General features: G+C 33.4%; 2 protein-coding genes across 2 annotated transcripts; one reads left to right on the forward strand and one right to left on the reverse strand.

The window, feature by feature from the left end:
- Nucleotides 1-1,980: 1,980 nt before the first annotated feature.
- Nucleotides 1,981-7,989, forward strand: LOC127847462 (uncharacterized). The gene is made up of 5 exons (XM_052379386.1): nt 1,981-2,302; nt 2,796-2,884; nt 3,720-3,971; nt 5,449-5,556; nt 5,925-7,989. Exons 1-5 carry the CDS (start codon nt 2,270-2,272, stop codon nt 6,079-6,081), a joined length of 639 nt encoding a protein of 212 aa, XP_052235346.1. The 5' UTR covers nt 1,981-2,269; the 3' UTR covers nt 6,082-7,989.
- A 748-nt stretch (nt 7,990-8,737) lies between these two features.
- On the reverse strand, nt 8,738-22,328 carry LOC127847464 (uncharacterized). The gene is made up of 3 exons (XM_052379388.1): nt 22,226-22,328; nt 12,069-12,176; nt 8,738-8,991 (listed from the first exon to the last, which is right to left on the reverse strand). The coding sequence occupies exons 1-3, from the start codon at nt 22,312-22,314 to the stop codon at nt 8,835-8,837; spliced, it is 354 nt and encodes a 117-aa protein (XP_052235348.1). The 5' UTR covers nt 22,315-22,328; the 3' UTR covers nt 8,738-8,834.
- Nucleotides 22,329-22,958: the final 630 nt, after the last annotated feature.

A 22,958-nucleotide genomic window follows, 5' to 3' on the forward strand; every position in this document is an offset into this window, starting at 1 on the left:
ATACAAGAACACAAAATTATCCTGTCTTGAGAATAGCTGATATTTTTTGTCTGAAAACCCTTAAGGTGATCCGAAAACGGTTGTACGGGGATATAACACAAAGACAATGCAGTCTGTCCAAAATGCCGTGTACAATCGTTAATTGTTATAAATCTTGGTGAATGCAAAATTATTAACCAGTGACTCATTAGTATTCGGCAATAGTCGACGAGTGTCTTTTGATTTCCGTCATTTTCGGAAGCTGGCATAACATTCCGTTAATAATAATCTTAAATGTTCTCTCTTTCCTGTCGGTAGCATTTTTTTCGCTTATGGGAGGAGAAGTTATTTTAAGGATCAATGTATATATTTTTGTTGTCAGAGTATCTTGCATATTGGTGATTTTTTCTGTGTAAATTAGTGTAAATAAGTACTGCATTTGTGCATATTACATTTACTCCAACATTTATTGCCAATAATGCAAAGCTAATTCTTTTAATTAATAACTGATCACATGGACTGGGAAATAATAAAAGATCACAGGGACTGGACAAATACGCGAACCGGTGAAACTTTCTGGTTTTGTATAAAAACAAAACATTATCAAAATATATTTATTTTGTGGTTTTTCTAACAATAGCGCATACTTTTGCTGTTCGAGTTTTGGTTAACGCGTAATTTCTTCAATTTTACGCTTTATTGATAACCGTTACACTACAGTCACTTATTAATATCTTAGTTAGGTGATTTTCCAAGCGGTTCCGTAGTGTAGTGATTACACGCTCGCTTCACATATGAGAGGCCCAAGGTTCGAGCCCCAGTAGAATCAAATTATTTTATTTGTGTTCTATGTTAACTTTTTGTTTAAATGTAGACATTTGAGTTTAAATAAATATGCTGTTTTATTGTAACCATTTTTGTTTATTTTTATTATGCCCATGAAATATATGTATGAGAGGGTGGGGGGGGGGAGGGTCGTAAACACATTAAAACTTACAGTGTTTTCATATCAATGTGTACTCAACTCCTATCGTAAATGAGCAACGTAAGAATAAGTTCAGAATCATCTTCCCTTGAAGTTGAGAAAAATATGAAATTACGCTTACACGATGAAGCAGATTTGTTAAAACCTACACAATTCTGTTCCATTAATGAAAACTGCACACGGATGCCAGTAAAACAAAGGAAACCAATGTAAATAAAATGAACTAAAGAAAATATGTGGGGGTTACAACACAAAATCATAGATAATGTTTATTTGGGGGGGGGGGGTATAACACAACATCATAGATAATGGTTAGTTGGGGGTTATAACACAAAATCATAGATAATGGTTATACCAGAATCTTTTTCTATTTTGTTTAAAATAATCGGCCAATATATAAATATTTTCAGTAGAAAAAAAATCGTTCCATGTAACTTCTTTGAGTGCCTTTTACACTGAAATTCCCGACGCGTTTTGATGCTTTGCATCAATACTTATCTTGTTGTAACGCTTAAATACGCAGACTCACTGGTTTCCGGGAGAAGATAAATAATTGTTTTTGCGTCGAATAAAGTTGGGTGCATCGTGTAGTTAAAATATTTTTTTACTCGTCAAAAAACATTGGGTCCGAACGCACCCAACGCACCCCCCCTGGCTACGGGTATGAAGTAGACATAATGTTGTATTAAGTAATTTGTTTGCAATCGCTGTTTAATCATAAGTATCTACATTGCGCAACGGTTGCATTGGGGAATCCTAGTTAACTTCCTTGTTTGATTGGCTGAACATTAGCGCTGATCATTGGTTAGATTGCGGCTGCTTTAATGTGTTATATAAATAAAGATCCTTGTTTCGCATCATCAATCATATCTTACTGTCACACAGGGTATAAACCAGTGAACTCAATTAACAAACTCATTCCTAACTACAGTAGGTATATATAAACGAGTAATTTTAGCGATGAGCTCAAATTTTATACAACTTCCTATATAAAGGCGTATTCAGCTCATTGGAAATACAACTCTTCCGTGTCAACGTGTATGGGAGTTAGGCTAATGACAGTTTCATTTTAACTTTACCATTTATAGACCAATGTGAAAACAACTTAGCAACAACATTGATTAATTAAATATTTTTAAAACCCAATCGTATCGTCAAAATAATATAAACATTTGTAGGTAAATTACGCGTTACAAAGGTATAGATTGTTCGTACAATAAGATCGACATAAAAGCGTTTGTTTTGAACTGAATCGTGTTGGTTTCTCGTTTAGGATTTACTTATTTTTTACAGGCTAATTAAACAATGGGCGAGACGTGTAACAAGACAAGAATTCTGGTAATTATGTTTTATCTCGTTTTAAAATATAATTAATGTTTAATCATTTTAACATCATGCATTTACTTTAAATAAGAACAGTTTAAGATGAAAGTGTACAATTTGAAAAATGTATTAAAATGCAGAGCTTTATATAAAAAACGTTACACTTTATAAAATGCAGGTAAAATAATACGCGTTTGATTGTATGTAAAGTTTTCATCGTTAATTTTCAGACATGTTGACATTTTAAGGCAAAAGTTAAATGCATCAGGCACCAATTGGTATGTTCATCGATTGCATAATGAATATGTTACAGTATATTTTAAGAACATTACAAGTGAAACATGTAAAACCAATTAATAGGTAACGCTATATATAAGGCAGTTGAATTTGTCATATACATGTAATTGTATAATGTATACCGAATAATTTTTCAGAAACGAAAACAACAATTAATATTCAGAAAAAGTATTCGTTATTTTTAATATATATATATTTAATATCGTTTCAGTCAGTGGTGGTTGCTGCGCTTGTCTTGGTTTTGGCAGCCGTTGTTGCTGCGTTCATTTACAGAGAGACAAGGAGCATAAACGATCAAATGTAGGTTGCATATTTTAAGTAGACGCAGGAATGAACTTTGAGACGCACACATAATTCGTTTTAATGATATATCGAGAAACGGAAGTGATCATCATCCAAAAATGAAAAATGTTCCGGGCTATTGTTGTAATTATATTTACAGTTAACACCAAGAAAAGGCCATTATATGTAATTATTATTGAACATGCTAATCAAAATTTATTGCCGTTTAAAATTATTTCGAATATGAAGTACAAAATAATAATGAACACATTGAGAATCATTATATTTGTTTTTAAAACACGCTATTTTCTGATGTAAACGTAATAGGGCTTATAAGAAGCTCGAAAGATTTGGCAAATTCAGTGTCTTTTTTAACAATTTCTTTTAAATTGAAGCTAAAACTGACTTTTAATGCACTTCACATAAACATTTATGACTAAGGCTAGTAAGGTTTTTGCAATAACGGACACGTGAACGATTGACATAAATTGTTATCAGCACTACTATTTCTTCAATAATGGTATCGTTAAGGGTTTTTTTTCCTGAAATCGAGATTAGTTCACTGCCGCAGCGAATTATACAAAGTGTCCGTTTGGGAACCGAATAGCACCGATAAAAGGGGTTTCCACGAACATATTGCAACGGTTGAATACAGCTTATCAACGGCCACATCGAATCTTGAAAAAGGTTAAAGGGCATTATCAATTAAAAATAATGTTAATTAGGTTATGGTTCATACTTTCAATCCATATGCGGATTGACTATAAGTGCTATACCCAGTTATTCAAAATCACGGACATATTAACCTATTTTACATACATTGAATGTTGCATAATACATAAATACATTTTAGAGGGAGACATGCGGACATGCGGACAGAGCTGAACGAAGACACTGTTAAGGATCTTTACCCAGCCTTCTTCCGGAGTCAAGAAGAGCAACGCCTGTTCAATGTATCATTCCAGCAGTCTTTTTACTTCAATAGAACGGTTATACAACCGACCGTGAACAGTAGTGAGACATGTTCATTCTCGTGTTTTCCCGTCATCATGGGAAGAAAAAAACGGCAGAGCACTATCGGAGTACAGCATGGATGTTGTACATCGTAAGTACATTTGTCGGATTGAGAGCACTATTAATTCATTGTTCCTGTCTATTAAACCTTTTCTATGGGGTATTTAACGGCATGGTCCGGTTAACACAGCAAGATGAGCCTCATTTTAAGGCTTATACTTACATTGAGCAAGGCATTCATAAACAGGAAAAAATATTAATTAAATCTGAGCCATTATATGATGATTAATATAAATGTCGACGGTTATTTTGAATATTAATTATATAAATATTTTTTGCATTTTTCATCTGTCTACAGCTCAGAACGATAGCTTAAAGGGGCCTTTTCAAAGATTTTGGCATGTATTTAAGTTTGTCATTAAATGCTTTATATTAATAAATGTAAACATTGGATCTAAAAAGCTCCAGTAAAAAATCAAGAATAAAATTAAAAAAAGAAAAAAAGTAAACCTCAACAAGGCTCAAACCACTGACCCCTGGAGTCCTGGAGTAAAAAGTTAACCATTTAGACCACTCGGCCATCCGTGCTCATACAATATAGGAGAAATTTTATACTTTATATACGCGATCCTCGTTATTTCACAAGATATAACGACAACAACAGAACTCTCCAAATTATTCAATCGTTTCGCGTTGCAACGCTTTATAATGTTCAGGTTTTTTAAATCGTCAAAAGATGCATATAATGGTTACTTTAGAGCATGGTAAATTTCAGTATTACTGTTTCCTCACAAATATCATAACTTAAACGAAAATTTGCGAATCTGAAACAACTTTTTTTTAAATGTTGTCAATTTACCAAAACCTGAAAAGGCCCTTTAGTAAAATATACGTTTTCGGAACAAACATTAGGCATGAATTAAGCGAAAAGGGCATTGCTTTCATAAGAATATATTTCAAATATAGAATCAATTCAAACGAGAAAAAAACACTCGTTTTTGTTTATAAATGCATACACTAATGCCATAATGCAACAGTTACAGACCAAATACTTGGTTTACGTTACAATAAGATATGATGGACGATCAAATTGCTTCAATTTTTGAAACATAAATAAGTTATACACTAAGTAAGTTAAATGTTTTGTTGTACTTTTTAATTCTGTACGTATCTACGTTATATTTTTATTAAAGTCAGAATTGTCAATAATATGTTTAGCAATTACTACATCGACCAAACAAATAATTAAAAACAGACCTTAATCGACGTTTTGGCTTTTCTGTGGTTTTTAAGATTGAGTACACAATATAACGTACAATAACGGAAATCTTCTCGCATCAAACAAATAAAGATGTGTAAACATAAACAAAACAAATATCATACTTTGACATCATATGTTTTTAATGTTGATATAATACAAATATTCCCTATATAATAATACATAAAAAATATAATTAAAGCATTACATAACTGAAGTATAAGTATGTCTCATATGTATGTTTAATTATTTCCTAAGCAAATAATTTTTATAATAATTAAAAATTCATTAAATTTTTACAATTTTACAGCAGGGCCACGTTCCATGCCCCAACAAATCACACCAACCTTAGAGGGCAGGTTCGCACATTTCTGCAGTACGGGAGCAGGAAACAGTTTTTCACTGTTCAATCATGCACGTGAGTATTTTAAAAACAGTGATATGGTTTATTTAGTACAAAAGATTCGTACTGTCGACCGCATCAAATTCAAAAGTATTTCTTCAATTACAATTGGATCACGCGTAGCTTTATATCATTACTAAGACTTCTGTCAGATTATGAACACTCTCTTTATACTTTATTTTATTTACAATATTCAACCACACGCTCTAACCTTACTTGTTGTATAAATTTTGACATTTGACGCATACAATGTTTTCATACACCGTTCAAAGCGTAAGATTAAACATTGGAAACAGATATTGTACGCACAAACAATAAGTCCTGTTTCCCTTCTGACCGAAAAGTGCATATTAACTACTAAGCTGTGAAAATTTTATTTGTAGGGCGTTGATTGGCTGCGATGGGTGTGTGTGTTCTCAAGAGAAAATGTATGCACCGGCCGTGGTTTTGAAAATCGGAGTTCAAAAGGCGGATAACCTTGACCACACGGAGATAGATATTTTCTCTTTCCCTGGCTGCTGCAAATGTGTCAACACATAATATATTGATTGTGAACAAAATGTTTATATTTAGTTATGGCTAGGAATAGTTTTTTTGATGCCATTTGTAACTTTGAATTTTTCTGTTATCTGACGTGTTACAAATAATTTATCCTAGGCTTTTTTTAGCTTTCGTGCAAACGTGTCATCCAAAGATAAATTAAATCTTTACCTTACTGAGAGCAGTGAACGTCCACGGGAATCAGTTCCTGCTGTTGTATTTATAAAACATCTGGAAACGTGTAAGAATGACAGTTCAACAAATACAAGACATAGCCGTTTAATCCAACAGATAACGCGTAAATAAAAATCATAGCATAGTTTTATTTCTGATCATGTTCAGCATTTCATTGAAATGTTCTTGTTAACACTTTATATGACGACCAACGCTCGTTATTAACATTGATTATGAATTCCTGAATTTGCACGATGATGATCTGAAATATTCACTGTATGATTCTATATTCTTAAATCTTGTTTTTCTAAAATGAAGGGGTAAAGTTGACACTTGTTCGTAATTTCATTGTATCGTTCCTCAAAAAGTTGAAACTCTGTTGCTCTGGTCTGCTTCCTACCATTGAGTAATTAAATGGTAATAAAACTGTATGCATTTTAATTCCATTTTATTATTGTTTAATTTGAATTGCAATTCTATGAGGTTAAATTTGATTTACACTTATATTTATCAAAATAATTGCTTGGCCAAGTGTGAGGTTGAGCGCTCTTAAACCGGTTTAAACCCCCAATGCGTTGCATTTGCCGTTCCAAAGCGGCGACCCCAGCTTTATTCTTTTATGCGTGTATGTTGTTTTGTATCGTGCTGTTTCGTACTGTTTGTGCAACTTGCCTCAAATAAATTACCACTAATTGTATATTATGAGAATGCAATACTGCTGCAGTAGCTGGAGTTTCACTTCTTTATATTCACAGGCATCGATGTTAAATGAAATGTTCATTAACTAGTATGCGATTGTTTTGTTTACCGGACTTGGTAGCCGGCTATTTAAATGCAACATATGTTTACACTTATTTCTAAATTGTTAACAACAGTTGTCAATTGTATATTGATATCTCAGTTGAAAATCCGTCTCTTGATGAACAAAGGATAATAAATTTGATAAAAATCAAGGTCAGCTGCAACTCAAAGGTTTTACCCCATATTAAACACGGGGTCAATATAAGTGACATCTGCATGGCATTAGGAAATTCCAATTAAAAAGTTATTTGTTTGATTTGTTCGCATCTCTATTGATGGCAACGTGGACGTTTACCTTGATTTTAATACATCGTTCAATTGAGAATGACTTCTTAAGACGATTTAAAGGTCAAAGGAAGGTCAGGCTACTTCTCTTATAAATGTGTCACCTCTATAAATACGTTGTGAAAATATATGTACATGTGTTGTAAACCTTCCTATGGTAATACATTGAAAAAATAAAAAGATCAATCACCAATCAATTGCATTCTTCAGTGCATACATACTGCTATCTAAGCGCATGCTTAAGAAGGTCATCAGTCACATACATTAAATCTATGCGAGGACTTTACAAATATGTCAACAAGTATGCGTTGGCAATATTAATTATCCAAATACCACCGGATATTGGTATTGGCTGGTATATGTGTTCACAAGAGTAAAGCCAGTCGTGGTTGTGAACCATGAAGTTCAACAGGTGAATTACCACTTCGGCTTCGCTGAATCCAGTTTCAACAATCAAACATTCAAATGTTTCAGCACATAGTTATAATAATGGATTGAATTACAAACATGTTGATGTTATCAATGTATTAGTGGGGCTATTTTTTCTTTGATACCTTTTGAAAACGCCCATTTTTCTGTACAATAGCAGACAGGTGCTCTTTCAAGAAAGATTCTATATACAGGTCTTAGTGGTTAGTATTCATATGTATTACTTATACAATTTGTATGAAAAGGCATCTACATTCGACATATAATATGTTGATTATTTGAAAAGTTGCAACTCAACAAAATTGTGTGTCGAAAAAATGAAAGCTTGAGTTTAGTCCAAGAAATAAGTAATACGGGCATGAATTAAAAAAATATTTAACACCAGTTCGTTAACATTGTTGTAAATATACTATAACACACCATGTTATACACTATTTTGTAAGGTTTCGGACATATTGTCATTCTGTCGCGTTTAGGTATGTTTGAGGCATTTCACATCATAGGCTGATATTCTAACACTGTCATTCTGTCGCGTTTAGTTATGTTTGAGGCATTTCACATCATATGCTGATATTCTAACACTGTCATTCTGTCGCGTTTAGGTATGTTTGAGGCATTTCACATCATGGGCTGATATTCTAACACTGTCATTATGTCGCGTTTAGTTATGTACGAGTCATTGCACAGCATGGGCTTATATTCTAACACTTTCATTCTGTCGCGTTTAGTAATGTTTGAGGCCTTTCACATCATAGGCTGATATTCTTACACTGTCATTATTTCGCGTTTGGTTATGTTTTATGCATAGCGCATCATGTGCTGACATTCTTCAACTGAAAACTGTAATTATTTGACGTTCATTTATGTTTTATTAATAAAATGCAACATTTGGTTAAGCTTTAATCATAATATATACGAGGGTGATAATTCATTAAATTTAAATAGTTCAAAAACAATTTCGGTGCCATATCATTTTTCATTTATCTTTGCGAAACAGGCATCAAAAAACAATAGTCCATGTTAAATCCTTATATCGACAACACTTTTTTGACAAAAGTAATTTATCAGATATTGACACATTTGCAGCAGCCAGGGAAGTAGAAATAGTCTATATCTTTGTCGTCAACGTCATCTTCCTCTTGACCTCCGATTTTCACAACCACGGCTGGTGCCAAATTATTTTCTTGAGAACACACACACCATGTGCAGCCCATCAACGCCCTTAAAAATACAATTGTAAAAACACGATTGTTAATATACACTAGTCGCTCACTAGAAGAAGTGGGCTGCATGGATTAGCCTTTACATTTCGTACAGGCTTATCAGGGACTGCACTTTTCACATATGCTGGGCTTTCGTTTAGAAGTGATTTCCTTATATATACTATAAATAAACTGTACACATATAATTTAATAAAAAGTAATCGAAATGCAATTAATCTTTTAAGATATAGTTAAACAAATAATAAAAAGGAACTTTAGTTTCACTTTGAAAGTACTTTTAAACCAAAATTATATGAAGAAGTAAACATCGACAAATACGTCTGTATATATGTATAGAAGTCCGCTCATAACAGGTACGCAGTAAAAATAGCAATTAAGTGTTAATATATCGAAACAAGAACGGTATTCCCTTATGAACGTCAAATATAAATCTAAGCACTTATTTTAAACGCATGTATAGCGGGTGCACATTAATATAGGACGTAGCATGACAGAAATAGACCAGTTTCACAATACAACCACTGTTTTTTTTTAAGATATCACGTAACTTTTCGAATTTCAGAAAGAGGCTGAACGTGTAATTTTCTTAGGCGAAAAATATCGATGATTTGCTTTATTTTTATTGATTACATTCGGGATTTTCAGAAGCATTTACACTGGTCACAATAACGACAAACATATACATACACGCATGTGTTAAGTCAATTATTTGATAAAAAAAATAAACCTTAGTAATAATTCAGCGACATAATATATATTACCATAAGTGTGTATTTTTTATTTTTATTTTATCCGGTATAAAATACGAGTTACCCAGTAGTATCAGAGTAAAGGTGGTCTAAAGACTAAACATAGACAATTGCACAAAACCCAGATATATAGTTATGTTAAATTTCTTTAACATTGAATTAATGTTCTTTTACAGTGAAGAAATATTATATACAAGTGAAAAACCGGACGTGGTGAAGACTGAACTGTCTATGTATGCATATTGATATCTCTTCATACGTGATTATGAGTGATAAATATATTTAACTTTATAGCATAAATCTCTACTGTTATTATTTTCGGAAACATTATTTAACCCTTTTTGGTCAACGAACATGCTTGTTTTAATTATGTTGTTATGTAAACTAATTAATACAATAGGACAGTCACTACGTCATGACGGAGTTTTATTTTACCTGCATCCGCTTAATACGATAACTATTTATCAGTAAATTTTTTGAATATTTAAAATGTAAAGATATTTAGCACTGTGTTGTGTATCCGGACTTTCGTTCCCACGGACAATCGTTAGTAGGCTAATTTTGGCAAGGCGGACATGTTTGACTACCCTGACACTCGTTCTTAAGATATTTTGACAACCCGTAAAAACGTTTCTTCATTATTTTGACAGATCACAGAGTCGTTCCTACATAATGTTGACGTCCCGAACATTGATTCCTACATAAATTATACACCCGGACATTGGTACTTACAATTATATGCAATACCTAATCTGTGAAAACTATATGCACATGTATATATAGTAATGGGCTCCTTCCAACATAGAACTTCTAACGAACGAACGCGGTCAACCTGCTCTATGCTGTGAAGGTTACTTGAACGCAGAAGAAAAACAGGTATGCGGTTAAAGTCACCCAATATCTGAAAGGTTTTGGGTGCTACAGTGTTAATCGATATTTTCGAATAATTTTTAACTTAATCCTGCTCATGCTCACGTCACAAATCTTTAAATTATACAGAAACATATTCTCATATTATAAAAATATGAAAACTATCACACTATGGTTATAATGACATATTCAAAATAAATATTTATATTCATTTGGGTGACTAAGATATAAATAATGTGGGAACAACCGTGTCATTATGATGTTGGAACAAATCTTCGTGCTGTCAAAATAACGTATGAACGAAACACCATGTTATTACTAAGTATGTGTAGGCCCAGTATCTGATCATAACGATTTAATAGGTTTTTGCTCGATACAGGGGCAAGTAAACCTCAGATTTATCAATAAACAAGAGCGTTGATTGATCTTTGATTAAACACCGCGATACAAATGCACAAACGAGTGTCAGAATCTGTGCAAAACATTGAATACAAACAAGTGCTTTAATCCAGAAAATTAATTTAAGGTATTGACACTTGATACGGAAAGTATACATTAACTTCTAATTCTAACGATGCTATCTCGTGTTACGTCGCCGAATGTTCAAACGATTGAAGTGTTAAAAAGACAGCGGCGTTGCTTCGCCATATTAGTAACGGCTACACGTTAAGCCTCGTTCTGGAATTCTGCGAGTCAAGCGACTTCGCGCTCTTATCATTTTTGGCCTATTGTGAAAGGGTCTATTTGACAAATATATTGTATATGGAATTGAAGGTTGATTATCGTATGTACCTTTCCCGACTGAACAGTTTAATAAATTATTTAAAGCGGCTTTGTTTATCGTTGCTATGACATCAGTAGAGATGCAAATCATTTATACAGACGACGTTTAAGGTGGATATATCATTGTGACCCCCCTATGTATGTAGTATTTGGCCAGTGGTCAATAATAGTTAAAACTCTGACATCGATTTTCAGTTTTAGCTGGAATTTGTTTTACTGTTTGCATCAAGTGTTTGATGCTCAGAGCACCAATACATTTCTATATTTTATTGACGATATTTGTCATCAACTTACAAGAGTTTGGTAATAAAAGGTAATTAAAAAGCTCAATATAACTAAAAGCAAATTAATTGATTCAAAAATTCAAACTCAAACTAGCAACTTAAAAACATGTTACGCATCGAAGGCACTGAACATTACAATTCACCATCACGTTGTCGATTCGGGGTGAAATGAGTGTATTATTATCGAATGGAACGGATAAAAGTTAGGCCTTACATAAAGCAAAAGATAACATCAAGTGTTCACAATAGTGCTCCAATTCATTTACCTACATACTCCGGCAGCAAACGAAGCTATTGTGTAATGATTCACGTGCTCTAATAGACGATGTGATCGGTAGTGACAATCCATTGTAGTAAATAAACATTTATGCTGTATTGCATATACTCACGTGAATGCATGAACGGTGAAATACCGCTTCTTGGTGCCGTACTGAAGAAATGTGCGAACCTGCCCTTCAAGGTTGATGTGATTTGTTGGGGAATGGGACCAAGTATTTCTGTAAAATTTTAAAACTTCTGAATTATGTTTTCTCTGGTTATATCACATAACATAATTTAGCATGTATTGGACTCTGACTTACTTTTTAGTTATATTATGCTTTCGTCATCATCTATTTGTTTATTATATCAATATAGAGTGTATTGTCATAAAATCAATACCGATAGCATAACAATAAAAATTATGATACAGTTTCGCATATTAACACGTATAACGGTTTTATAATTTCATTTAACGTAAATGTTTTGTTTCAATTTCTTGCGTGGCAGTAAAGCAGACAATATAGCTGAACTGTCAATAACAGTCCTTCATGAAATAATCGTAAACGACTTCAATGTATAACATACATTTCTCAAATTTCGTTATAACTGAATATAAGGTAGTGATTGTGAATTTAAAGCTACAACAACAACCGCAACAGCACATTCACTAAGTTTCGCACTGTGTAAATGTTATTTCGTTAGTGCAGCAATGTGATTATTCGCCAAGCATATATTAAAAGGAATAATGTATGCCGCTTTGGTATTATATATTTTATTATTTGCATTCATAAATATCTCGCAGATATTGTATTCTTGGATATGTGATTAAATATTTAACACATATTATAATGAACATATTGGTAATTTCGGTGACTGTATGTCTGACGTATGTGCATAACACGTTTATCTAATTGAACGTCCTGACAAAAAATATAAGTTATGAACTGATAAACTTGTTTTTATATGATTCATACTCAAAACAATGTTTAACATTTCATTACCCCATGTTAATGCTTAACTCTTTTTTCCTTTAGGAGTTGCATGTTTACAAATATTGCTCGAATGAAATCGTATACACATAAATGTGAGTTGAACGATACTATTGATAATCGAATTCAGATTTGAAGACAAAAACGAAAACACGAACAAGAAAGTTTTACTTTTTGGCTATGCATGCCAATTTCGGAACACATACGTTCGCAAGGTATACAACCAAAACATCAAAGAACAGTTTAAGTGTCATGTCACAAAGTGATCGTAAACACGAACCTACTGCAATCCTATTGATTATTGAACAATAAACACTAACTTTTCGTGACTGGAAATCAGTTGTTGTAAATGCAAAGGCTTGGCGTTAAAATTAAGACCTTACTCGATCCATACGATTATGTTTATGTTTTAGATACAACATGAAAACGAAAATATAAATATATTCATTTTTAATGCTTAATATTAAAAGGAATTTTGCTATATCTTACCATTTATAAGAATAAATTGTTCTTAATCGGAATGTGCAGATTCATATACGCATTGCTAATCCGATATTTTTGCTGATCGCTTCGATTATATCCCGATTGATATTGGAGAACAAAATCGAAAAACAGAATGGTGAGGTTTAACAATGTCTAAGGATGAAAACATATTTTATGTTTGTCGTTTGTCGATTTTCAATACAAAACTAGTCTGGTATGACATCTGAATGTGTGTCCTTTTGATTATGTTTGTTAACATGTGAAATACGACTTTCCACGTTCCACTGACTAGTCAATAGCGTTTCATAAAATATTCATTTTGATTACTAAGCACTATGGTTGAAATAATATATCCCAGTTGGAGTTTTAAACGCCTGGTTGAAAGCTTGAATATTTTATAATTGACGTCGCCGGGTTTCCTAGCTATTGTCTCGGTATGTGGAGCCATACGACCCTGCTGTTGTCAAAGAGCTCCTGCAATCATTCGTTGCTGCAGTAGGGCTGAGGATGGAAGGACATTTGTGGAGATGCCTACTTTGGGGCGCATTCTAGGTACACTTTTAGAATATTATTATATTTTGTAGTATTTATTCATGTTGCTGATGTTTTACTTGTTTGACAAATCAATTATCATTGTATATAAACTATATATAGTTATATATAATCATTCCCTTACATTGATATTCCTTATGTATATTAAAGAAGAATGCCTGATTATGTTGTGAATATCAAATGTTGTCATAAGTGTTTTGTTTTGTTGTGATTGGTTTCGTTGCAAAATGTTAGTTTTTGAAAGTATGTTAATTTCCATTCTTAAGTATTATTTTTGCAGTGAAAATGTGCTTTAAGTTTCGAAATTTTGGTTTGCAAACATTCCAGTTGACTGTTAAGGGGCAGACAATTTGTTTATTTTTCTGCGTTAGTAAACACATTGCTTTAAAGGAATAATTCAGAAAATGCATATATTGAAATATATCGTATAGTGGTATGTTTACGCATATATGTACGTGATAATTAATCACGGGCGAAATATTCAGTTGTTTAAAAAATAAAATTTAAAACAGAGATTGATCAATTACTAAATGTCTATATCCATATGACGACGTTGGTGTGAAATAATCGCCTTTATACAATGTTACAATGTTATCATTTTAATATGTATATGAGAAATATGACACTAAGTATATAAATTATACACCCTATATAGCTAAGTAAATCCGTAAACTATCAAACAACATCAATGTATCAAAGGATCATGTAATTCGACAGGTAAAGGGCGGTCGTTTCATCATGTATCTTTTACCGTTTGTTCGTTTCTGTTACATTTTATTGATTTTTTTGTATAAAAATCTAGGTCAGGTCGATGTTACAATTCTCATAAAATATTCATGTATTTGACATCCGTAACGCGCGTTAACAGCGGCAATGTTGGTAATACTGATCGGTTTGTCGGTTTTTTTTGCTGAAAACATTTACCAATACTGGGATGGAAAATGATATTCCTAGAAAGTGAGGATAGTTTAAGAACAGGGAGTTATCGTAGCACATATTGTAATGTTACGTAATGGTAAAAGATACATGCATCCAATTTAGATACAGATGTTATATTTGTTAATATGAATTATAAATAAAAATTGAAAATAAAACTAAAGTTTTTATTGATCTGTTTTAAACGATGTAAATATGTTTTTAAATGTGGACCAAGTCTTTCTTTCCACACTATTACTTTAAAGTTTGGAATCGGAATGAACTGCTATGTGTTTTTTTATATTAATTTGAATATATTAAATACATAAATCTTATTCGTCTGTGCTCAATATGTGTTTATATAAACATTACCTAACGACAAAGCGTTGAACAATAATTGTATAGCGTGTAAGCCTTTGTTTTAAGGTCTGTTTAGGCAAGGTATGATACTGATACTAACCAATACGTCTTACAATCGTAAATATTTTTCTGGAAATAGTTAATTTGATGTCTTCACTGTTATGTATAATTGTGATTGATTTTACACTAAATAAAATACGTGTTTTGAGATTGTTTGATATAATTAAGACATCAAAGATTTAAAAAAAACGACACACACTGATCAAGCAACATTCTGAGGTATAACTGAAAACCATATAAATTTGTTAATTTTTAGCAGAGTTTTAACAAAAAAACACGGGAAGAAAAATAAGCATTAAGTACTAGATCTAGGTTTAGATATGTTATTAGTTTATACTCTTTATTAAATTTAACAAAAATCATTTTCTTGAGTGTAACATTAAATAAGAATATGCTACATTATATTTAAACACTGGTCGCATATACTTAATTTATGCTCTGGTATTAACATTTTGTTTTCAAGATGTTGGCAACAACTTGGGCTCATGATTCCTAGATACTTGCATGAATTATCTGATAACATATAAATGCAAATACTATGTATACAATTTTACTACACATCTTTTTATTCTGTTATTGGACCTCCATTTAGAAATCGTAAATACAAAGGTCAACACTTTGAGAACACGATGGGAGATCGCGATATTAACCTATTATTCTATCACGAGTTTGAATCGTGATCTCGCGTAATCAAGTCTTTATTTTGTGCTTTGGAATCGTGGTCTGGCGTTTTCGCACCTGCATGCCGAGGTCGACAAAATGGTATTAACGGAATACTGTAAACTCCCCTTTATGTAACCAAAACAACATTGTGCTAGCAGACAGCGTGAAGATTGCTAAAGGGAAATTATGTTGTTGTTTTTTTAATTTTCACTGCGCAATAGTGCTTAAAGAAAAAAAAAAACAGTATTCACAATTGCATGACTTGTGTCAATGAACACCTAATTAGACATTAATTTAAAACCCAGTTCTAGATATTTTAATTGTCTGGTAAATTAATAATAATTGTCATATATTAAAACATGTATGCATAATGTTTAAGCAAGCAAAATTGTGTACACACCGGTCTTACTGACCTGTGTACTAACGCGAAAGGACTTGTGGGTAGCACTTCTTTCACGAGTGAAAAGTGAAAGCGAAAGTAGGTCAGGTAATCGTGCTTCCGATAATCGCTATCAGTCTTAATAGAGATTACAAATCACATGTAAACATAATTAAATAACATTTCTTTAAAAAACATTCCGTTTTAAACAATACTAAATTACGATTTTTCTTTCATTATTAACATTTTCATTCCTACGCAGAACTACTTTGGCGGAAGCATAATTCCCCAAACCAGGGACAATGTGATGCGTCGTAGTATAGAGGTGACAATAACGTAGTGACGTCACCATCAATGTATAGAATGAGGCGTTTGTGTGTATCAACACGGAATTCTGCGTGGCTCAGTGGTATCGCATTGGCTTTTAAATCCCGAAGACGGCAATAATTTGTATCTATTTTTTGCACTTTAAAAAGCTACTCAAAAACATTATATATTCTTTAGTTTACATATTTATTTTTTCAAAAATACGAAAATCTGTCAACAAGTTCCTTTAAGGGATGTTGTATGTCTACACAAAGAATCACATTGAAAAGATACTAAGTGTGTTTGAAGTTTGTTTTATTGAAGAATAATTACTATAAGTTACGGGCAATTAAAAATATTTTCATTGTGTCAAGTCTGAAAACTTAGATACATACACTTATAAAGCAAAATATGATAATTGCTATCGACTGAAACATTAAATACACTATGCGTGTGTCTTTAGAAGTTTATGTGTTCCTTCCGAGCTTGATGCATTAATTTTCTACCCTACGAAAGGTTCACGTGTCTTTGTACCCAACGCTAATATAACGGCCAACTGACTCTTTGCAAACTTCTTTCAGGTTTTATGACCGTCACTCGGTTATATATACACTTTTGCGACGTGTCAACGAATCGACGTAAATAGGAGGAATTGTAGGAAATGCAAATGTCCCATTATTTAAAGCCGTGAATATAACGAGACATTCTAGGTGTCCGAAAACAGTTACAAAATATTTTATTATTTGGGGGAGGGGGGGGGGGGAGCTAAAAAGAGGGTGCCCGAAAACTTACAATATTACCGTATTTTTTATGATAACATGCTTTTACTTTACTGCGTACACCACATTTAAGTAATATAACAACTTGCAAAATACCGCATGACTAAAACAACTGTAATTAAAGCATTATGCTCCAATATGTACAACTGCTGTTGTTCATCAATGCACGAGTACATTTTTATGCCTCCATTCGAAGAAGAGGGGGTATATTGTTTTGCTCATGTCGGTCCGTCGGTCGGTCGGTCCGTCCGTCCGTCCAACGAATGGTTTCCGAATGATAACTCAAGAACGCTTACGCTTAGGATCATGAAACTTCATAGGTACATTGAGTATGACTCGCAGATGACCCCTATTGATTTTGAGGTCACTAGGTCAAAGGTCAAGGTCACGGTGACTAGAACCATTAAAATGGTTTCCGGATGATAACTCAAGAACGCTTACGCCTAGGATCATGAAACTGCATAGGTACATTGATCATGACTTGCAGATGAACCCTATTGATTTTTAGGTCACTAGGTCAAAAGTCAAGGTCACGGTGACTCGACACAGAAAAATGGTTTCCGGATGAAAACTCAAGAACGCTTACGCCTAGGATCATGAAACTTCATAGGTACATTGATCATGACTCGCAGATAACCCCTTTCAATATTCAGGTCACAAGGTCAAAGGTCAAGGTCACGGTGACTCGAACCAGTAAAATGGTTTCCGGATGATAACTCAAAAACGCTTACGCCTAGGATCATGAAACTTCATAGGTACATTGATCATGACTCGCATATGACCCCAATTGCTTTTCAGGTCACTAGGTCAAAGGTCAAGGTCACGATGCTCGAACCAGTAAAATGGTTTCCGGATGATAACTCAATAACGCTTATGCCTAGGATCATGAAACTTCATAGGTACATTGATCATGACTCGCAAATGACCTTTATTGATTTTCAGGTCACTAGGTCAAAGGTCAAGGTCACGGTGACTCGAATCAGTAAAATGGTTTCCGGATGATAACTCAAAAACGCTTACACCTAGGATCATGAAACTTCATAGGTACATTTATCATGACTCGCAGATGACCCCTATTGATTTTCAGGTCACTAGGTCAAAGGTCATGCTCATGGTGACTCGACACAGTAAAATGGTTTCCGGATGATAACTCAAGAAAGCTTACGCCTAGGATCATGAAACTTCATAGGTACATTAATCAAGACTGGCAGATGACCCCTATTGATTTTCAGGTCACTAGGTCAAAGGTCAAGGTCACAGTGACAAAAAACGTATTCACACAATGGCTGCTAGTACAACTGACAGCCCATATGTGGGCATGCATGTTTTACAAACAGCCCTTGTGAATAAATAATTTAATCCATATCAACCAAATACCGCTGCTTTTCCAAATGTTATAAATATAAGGTCACCCATATACCACGGTGAATAAAGCATAGTTTCCTTACAAAATTCAAATAAATGCATAGTTAAATTATAGCACCGTACATTATCAAGACGGGTTTATCTCATTGAGTACCAATTAGATTAAAAAGATACGATACCATAGCTTCGGGCTTTAATTTAAGTATTAACTAATACACATGTTAAGCCAGGGCTTGAAATTAACACTCGCACACTCGCAAAAATGCGAGTGAAAAATACCGATTGCGAGTTAAGTTTTAAGCCACTAGAATTGTTTTGCGAGTGAAGAAATAGTGAAAAAAAAAGAGTTATATTGCTAAATGCGCTCGACGTTGTGAACGCTAAACCGCAGTTCAATTAATAGAACGTCCGAATACCCATATGCGGAAGCTCGCACCTTGTATGTAGACTGGTATGCTTATAGTACATATATACGGATGGTATTGGTACAAAGAACATGAAACAGTCGATTATCCACACATGTTCAAATTAAAAGACAAAAAACCTGAACAGTCATGTCGTCGAAGCGAAAAATAACTTGTTTCTTTTTGCCCACAGATTGAAATAACAATACGAAATATAAAGCAAAGTAAACCGTTGAGTTGAGAGAAAAAAAAACGGAAAGTGAATTATTCCACGAAAACAGTGAAAAAGTGGGAAAAAGAATTTCATATATAACACCAAAACTTGTGGTTGATGTCATATTTTATTTAGTTTTAATAGTACTAAACTAATGTCCAAACTCGCTTTTATTTATGTTTCCAGCAAAATTTGCGAGAATGTTTTTGATTTTGCGAGCTGGTATTTAAGCTGCTCGCAATGTTTTGCTAGTAGAAAGAAAAGTTAAATTGAGCCCTGAAAGCAAACTTCTTTTAAAAACAGGGCTTTTCACATTTTACCGTTTCAGTTTAAGTATGATAGCATCGTCCTTTATTCAATATTTGACTACGCTAAATGTGATCTTATGGTATAAAATTATGGCGCATTGACTTTTCAAACGATGAATGCCTATTAGCTGACATATACAAAAAAAGTATGGAACTTCGCATGGAAATCATAATGCAATTCACACGCAGTTTCTTAAAGTCAAATATATGGAAAACAATGAAGAAAAAAAATCTTAAAAGTTTTATGTGTTCACTTATACACTTTTTGAATTTTCTTATTATTATTATAACATAAAGTGTCGGCTCAAAATCATAATCATGTGTGTAATGGAAAAAAAATCATGAATATCCTTCAAAATTATACAGGAAATATAATCAATGGCTCGTTTACTTTTTTTAAGTTAAAGGAGCCTTTTCACAGTTTGGAAAATTGACAAAATAAAATGTTTCAGATTAGCAAATTTTCTTTTTAGTTATGATATTTGTGAGAAAACAGTAATACTGAACATTTACCATGCTCACAAATAGCCATAATATTCATCTTTTGACGATTTATCGGAAAATTATAAAGCTTTGCAGCGCGAAACGATTGAATGATTTGGAGAGTTCTGTTTTTGTCGTTATGTTTTGTGAAACTACGAGAATTGCTTATATTAAGTATAAATTTCATCACTCATTGTATGGGCACGAGTGGCCGATAGGTCGAAATGGGGGACTTTTTACTCCAGGACTCCAGGGGTCAGTGGTTCGAGCCCTGTTGAGAGATATATATTTTTATTTTTATTATATTCTTGAATTTTTCCTGGGGATTTTAAAATCCAATGTTTTAATATATCAATATAAAGCATTCAATGACTAACTTCAATACATGCCAAAATCTCTGAAAAGGCCCCTTTAATAACATCAATATATTTCCATGTTTTCAGCCGATAATCATTCGATAGGAAAACCATTTAACCAAATGAGTCATCTAAAAGTAGATGTGCTGAACAGATATGTTTTGATCACGATACAATTTAGAGGAAGCGAGTCTCGCATGTGACTACTTTAAATTAAATGATGGAGGTAGCATACACTCATTCACTTTTCTTTAACACGAAATTTTTGTGTATGTTCATGTGTTCGGTACACATACTGAGTGTTATGTGCAAGGTTTTAACTTATTGATATCAGCAAATATTATACAAGTTTATGTAGAAATTGAGTGCACCATAACTTTAAGTATTTAGTGAAAACTTAAAAAAAATCAATACAACTAGCAAGACACATATTAATATATTTAGAACAAATCTTTTTCCCCTTGCAAGTCAGGCCCGTAGCCAGAGTTTTGAAAAGGGGGGTGCGCATTTTCCTATCAACGAGTGTTATTGAGAAACGAAGTGGCGAAGCGGTAGGTGGGGGAGGGGTTGTCCCCTTCCTGCAATCGGGGGTTTTGCCTTCCTGCAATCGGGGGTTTTGCCTTCCTGCAATCGGGGGTTTAGAGGTCCTCCCTCTAGAAAATTTTGAAAAGGAAAAGTAAAATCCTGCATTTTGGTTGCTTTTTATCTGAATTCAGAGACTGGAGTTATAGAGCATTTTTATATGAAAATTCACATTCATTGACTCTACTCAGTGATTGATCGACATGAATATGATATAACATACATACAGCCGTTTTTCAATAACCACCTTTTTTGATCAGTCACGGAAATACATTATTTTATACCCGAAGCTAGTATGCGAGCACACACTTTGTTTACATATTCAACAACACATTGATAGAATATAAAATCAATAATAAGAACGGTATACAATATCATTATTTATTGGAATCTTGATAACATTGGTGTATTTCACCGTTCCAAAATTCTACCATACCTAAATCAAGCAAATTAAAAGGAAAATTTTGACTTTTTTCAAAACAACTGTTTGCCTGCTACTATAGATAGTACCTGAGGTCTAGCATTGCTCTAAACGTGATAATAGTGTTTTGAACAACAAACACTGATTAACAAAACTGGGTCTTCTCTAATCTGCATCAATACTGAACAGAAATAAAAAATGTTATAACTGGTTACTTGTATTTTTTTTAAATTATTTTTATCAAATCTGTTATTATTTTTCAAACGAATTTCAGAGTACAACACTTAAGGCTTCATAAAGACCCTTTAACCACAAACAACTGGTCCTATCGTCTCAAAGCCCTTATAAATGTATATCACATATCGTTACTATAACTAGTAACAAAATAACGTCGCGAGCGGGCCGTTATTAGTATCTAGCGGGCCAATATAAATTATATCAGCCCTAGGGCCGATTTTTCATATCAGAAAAGAATGGGATCGCGCGGATAATACTGAACAATATGGCGTCCACATTCAGTCTTTAACTGGTCCCCCGTTGCATATAACCGTTGACTTCGTTGACTATAATATAGAGAGTAGCGAAAGATAAGGGGAGTTAACCAATCTAATTCAGTCTTAGCCATAAAGAAGTAAAACATCATCTACTGGTTATTGTTCTACTCACCGAAGTTGTGTTATAACCATGCTTATTTTCGTAAAATTTAATTTGCCTCCATGACGAAGTAAATTCTGGACACATTTCTTCATCGCCATCCATCTTTTCCATTTAAAAGGACTGGATGTAAGCAGGCAATAATCGACTGACAAAGGAAGGACGTTTTCATCAAAGAAATTACCCTTTTAATTCAACATCGATTTCCTTCAAACAGTTAAAGAACCATTCACTGACGCTTATCTTAAATTTGGGCATAATCCATCAATTTATTCAACAAAACATCGCGTTATTCGAGTCGACATTTTAACGAAATCGAAAATGCAGTCTCACCAGTTTCATTCCAGTTTTATATCCCAACACTGTTATTCACATTCAAAATATTATATTAATCCATCGTAAACACACACACTAATCGTTCGATGCTTAACACAATATTTAACTGTTAAATAAAACACTCCAAGTCCGATTTGTTGCTGTCCTAAAATCCAGAGACTCTAGGTAGTTGCGTCATTGAAATGACGTCGCATGAGGTACGTCATAAACTGCGTAATCAATTGAATGAAAATAAAAGTACGGAAAGCTGTTTCTGTATAAATGTGCGTGAAGGACCAAACAAGTATTATATGTGATATTTAAACGATTACACACGACAGAGCAGGGCCGGGCGTCTACAATCGGCCCTTGCCGAATAATGGCCCTCGGGCCGTTATGTCGGCAGCGGGCCGATTTTAGACGCCCAGCC

Source organism: Dreissena polymorpha, chromosome 10, assembly GCF_020536995.1.
Source record: "Dreissena polymorpha isolate Duluth1 chromosome 10, UMN_Dpol_1.0, whole genome shotgun sequence".
NCBI classification, from domain to species: domain Eukaryota; kingdom Metazoa; phylum Mollusca; class Bivalvia; order Myida; family Dreissenidae; genus Dreissena; species Dreissena polymorpha.

Bases quoted from the DNA above. Each gene is read 5' to 3' on its own strand.
- LOC127847462 (XM_052379386.1), top strand. From the start codon at position 2,270: ATGGGCGAGACGTGTAACAAGACAAGAATTCTG. The intron at 3,972-5,448 runs GTAAGTACATTT...ACAATTTTACAG, and splicing joins CAGCATGGATGTTGTACATC to CAGGGCCACGTTCCATGCCC. The intron at 5,557-5,924 runs GTGAGTATTTTA...TTTTATTTGTAG, and splicing joins TTCACTGTTCAATCATGCAC to GGCGTTGATTGGCTGCGATG.
- LOC127847464 (XM_052379388.1), bottom strand. From the start codon at position 22,314: ATGGCGATGAAGAAATGTGTCCAGAATTTACTTCGTCATGGAGGCAAA. The intron at 12,177-22,225 runs GTGAGTAGAACA...AAAATTTTACAG, and splicing joins ATGGTTATAACACAACTTCG to AAATACTTGGTCCCATTCCC. The intron at 8,992-12,068 runs GTGAGTATATGC...TGTATTTTTAAG, and splicing joins TTCACCGTTCATGCATTCAC to GGCGTTGATGGGCTGCACAT.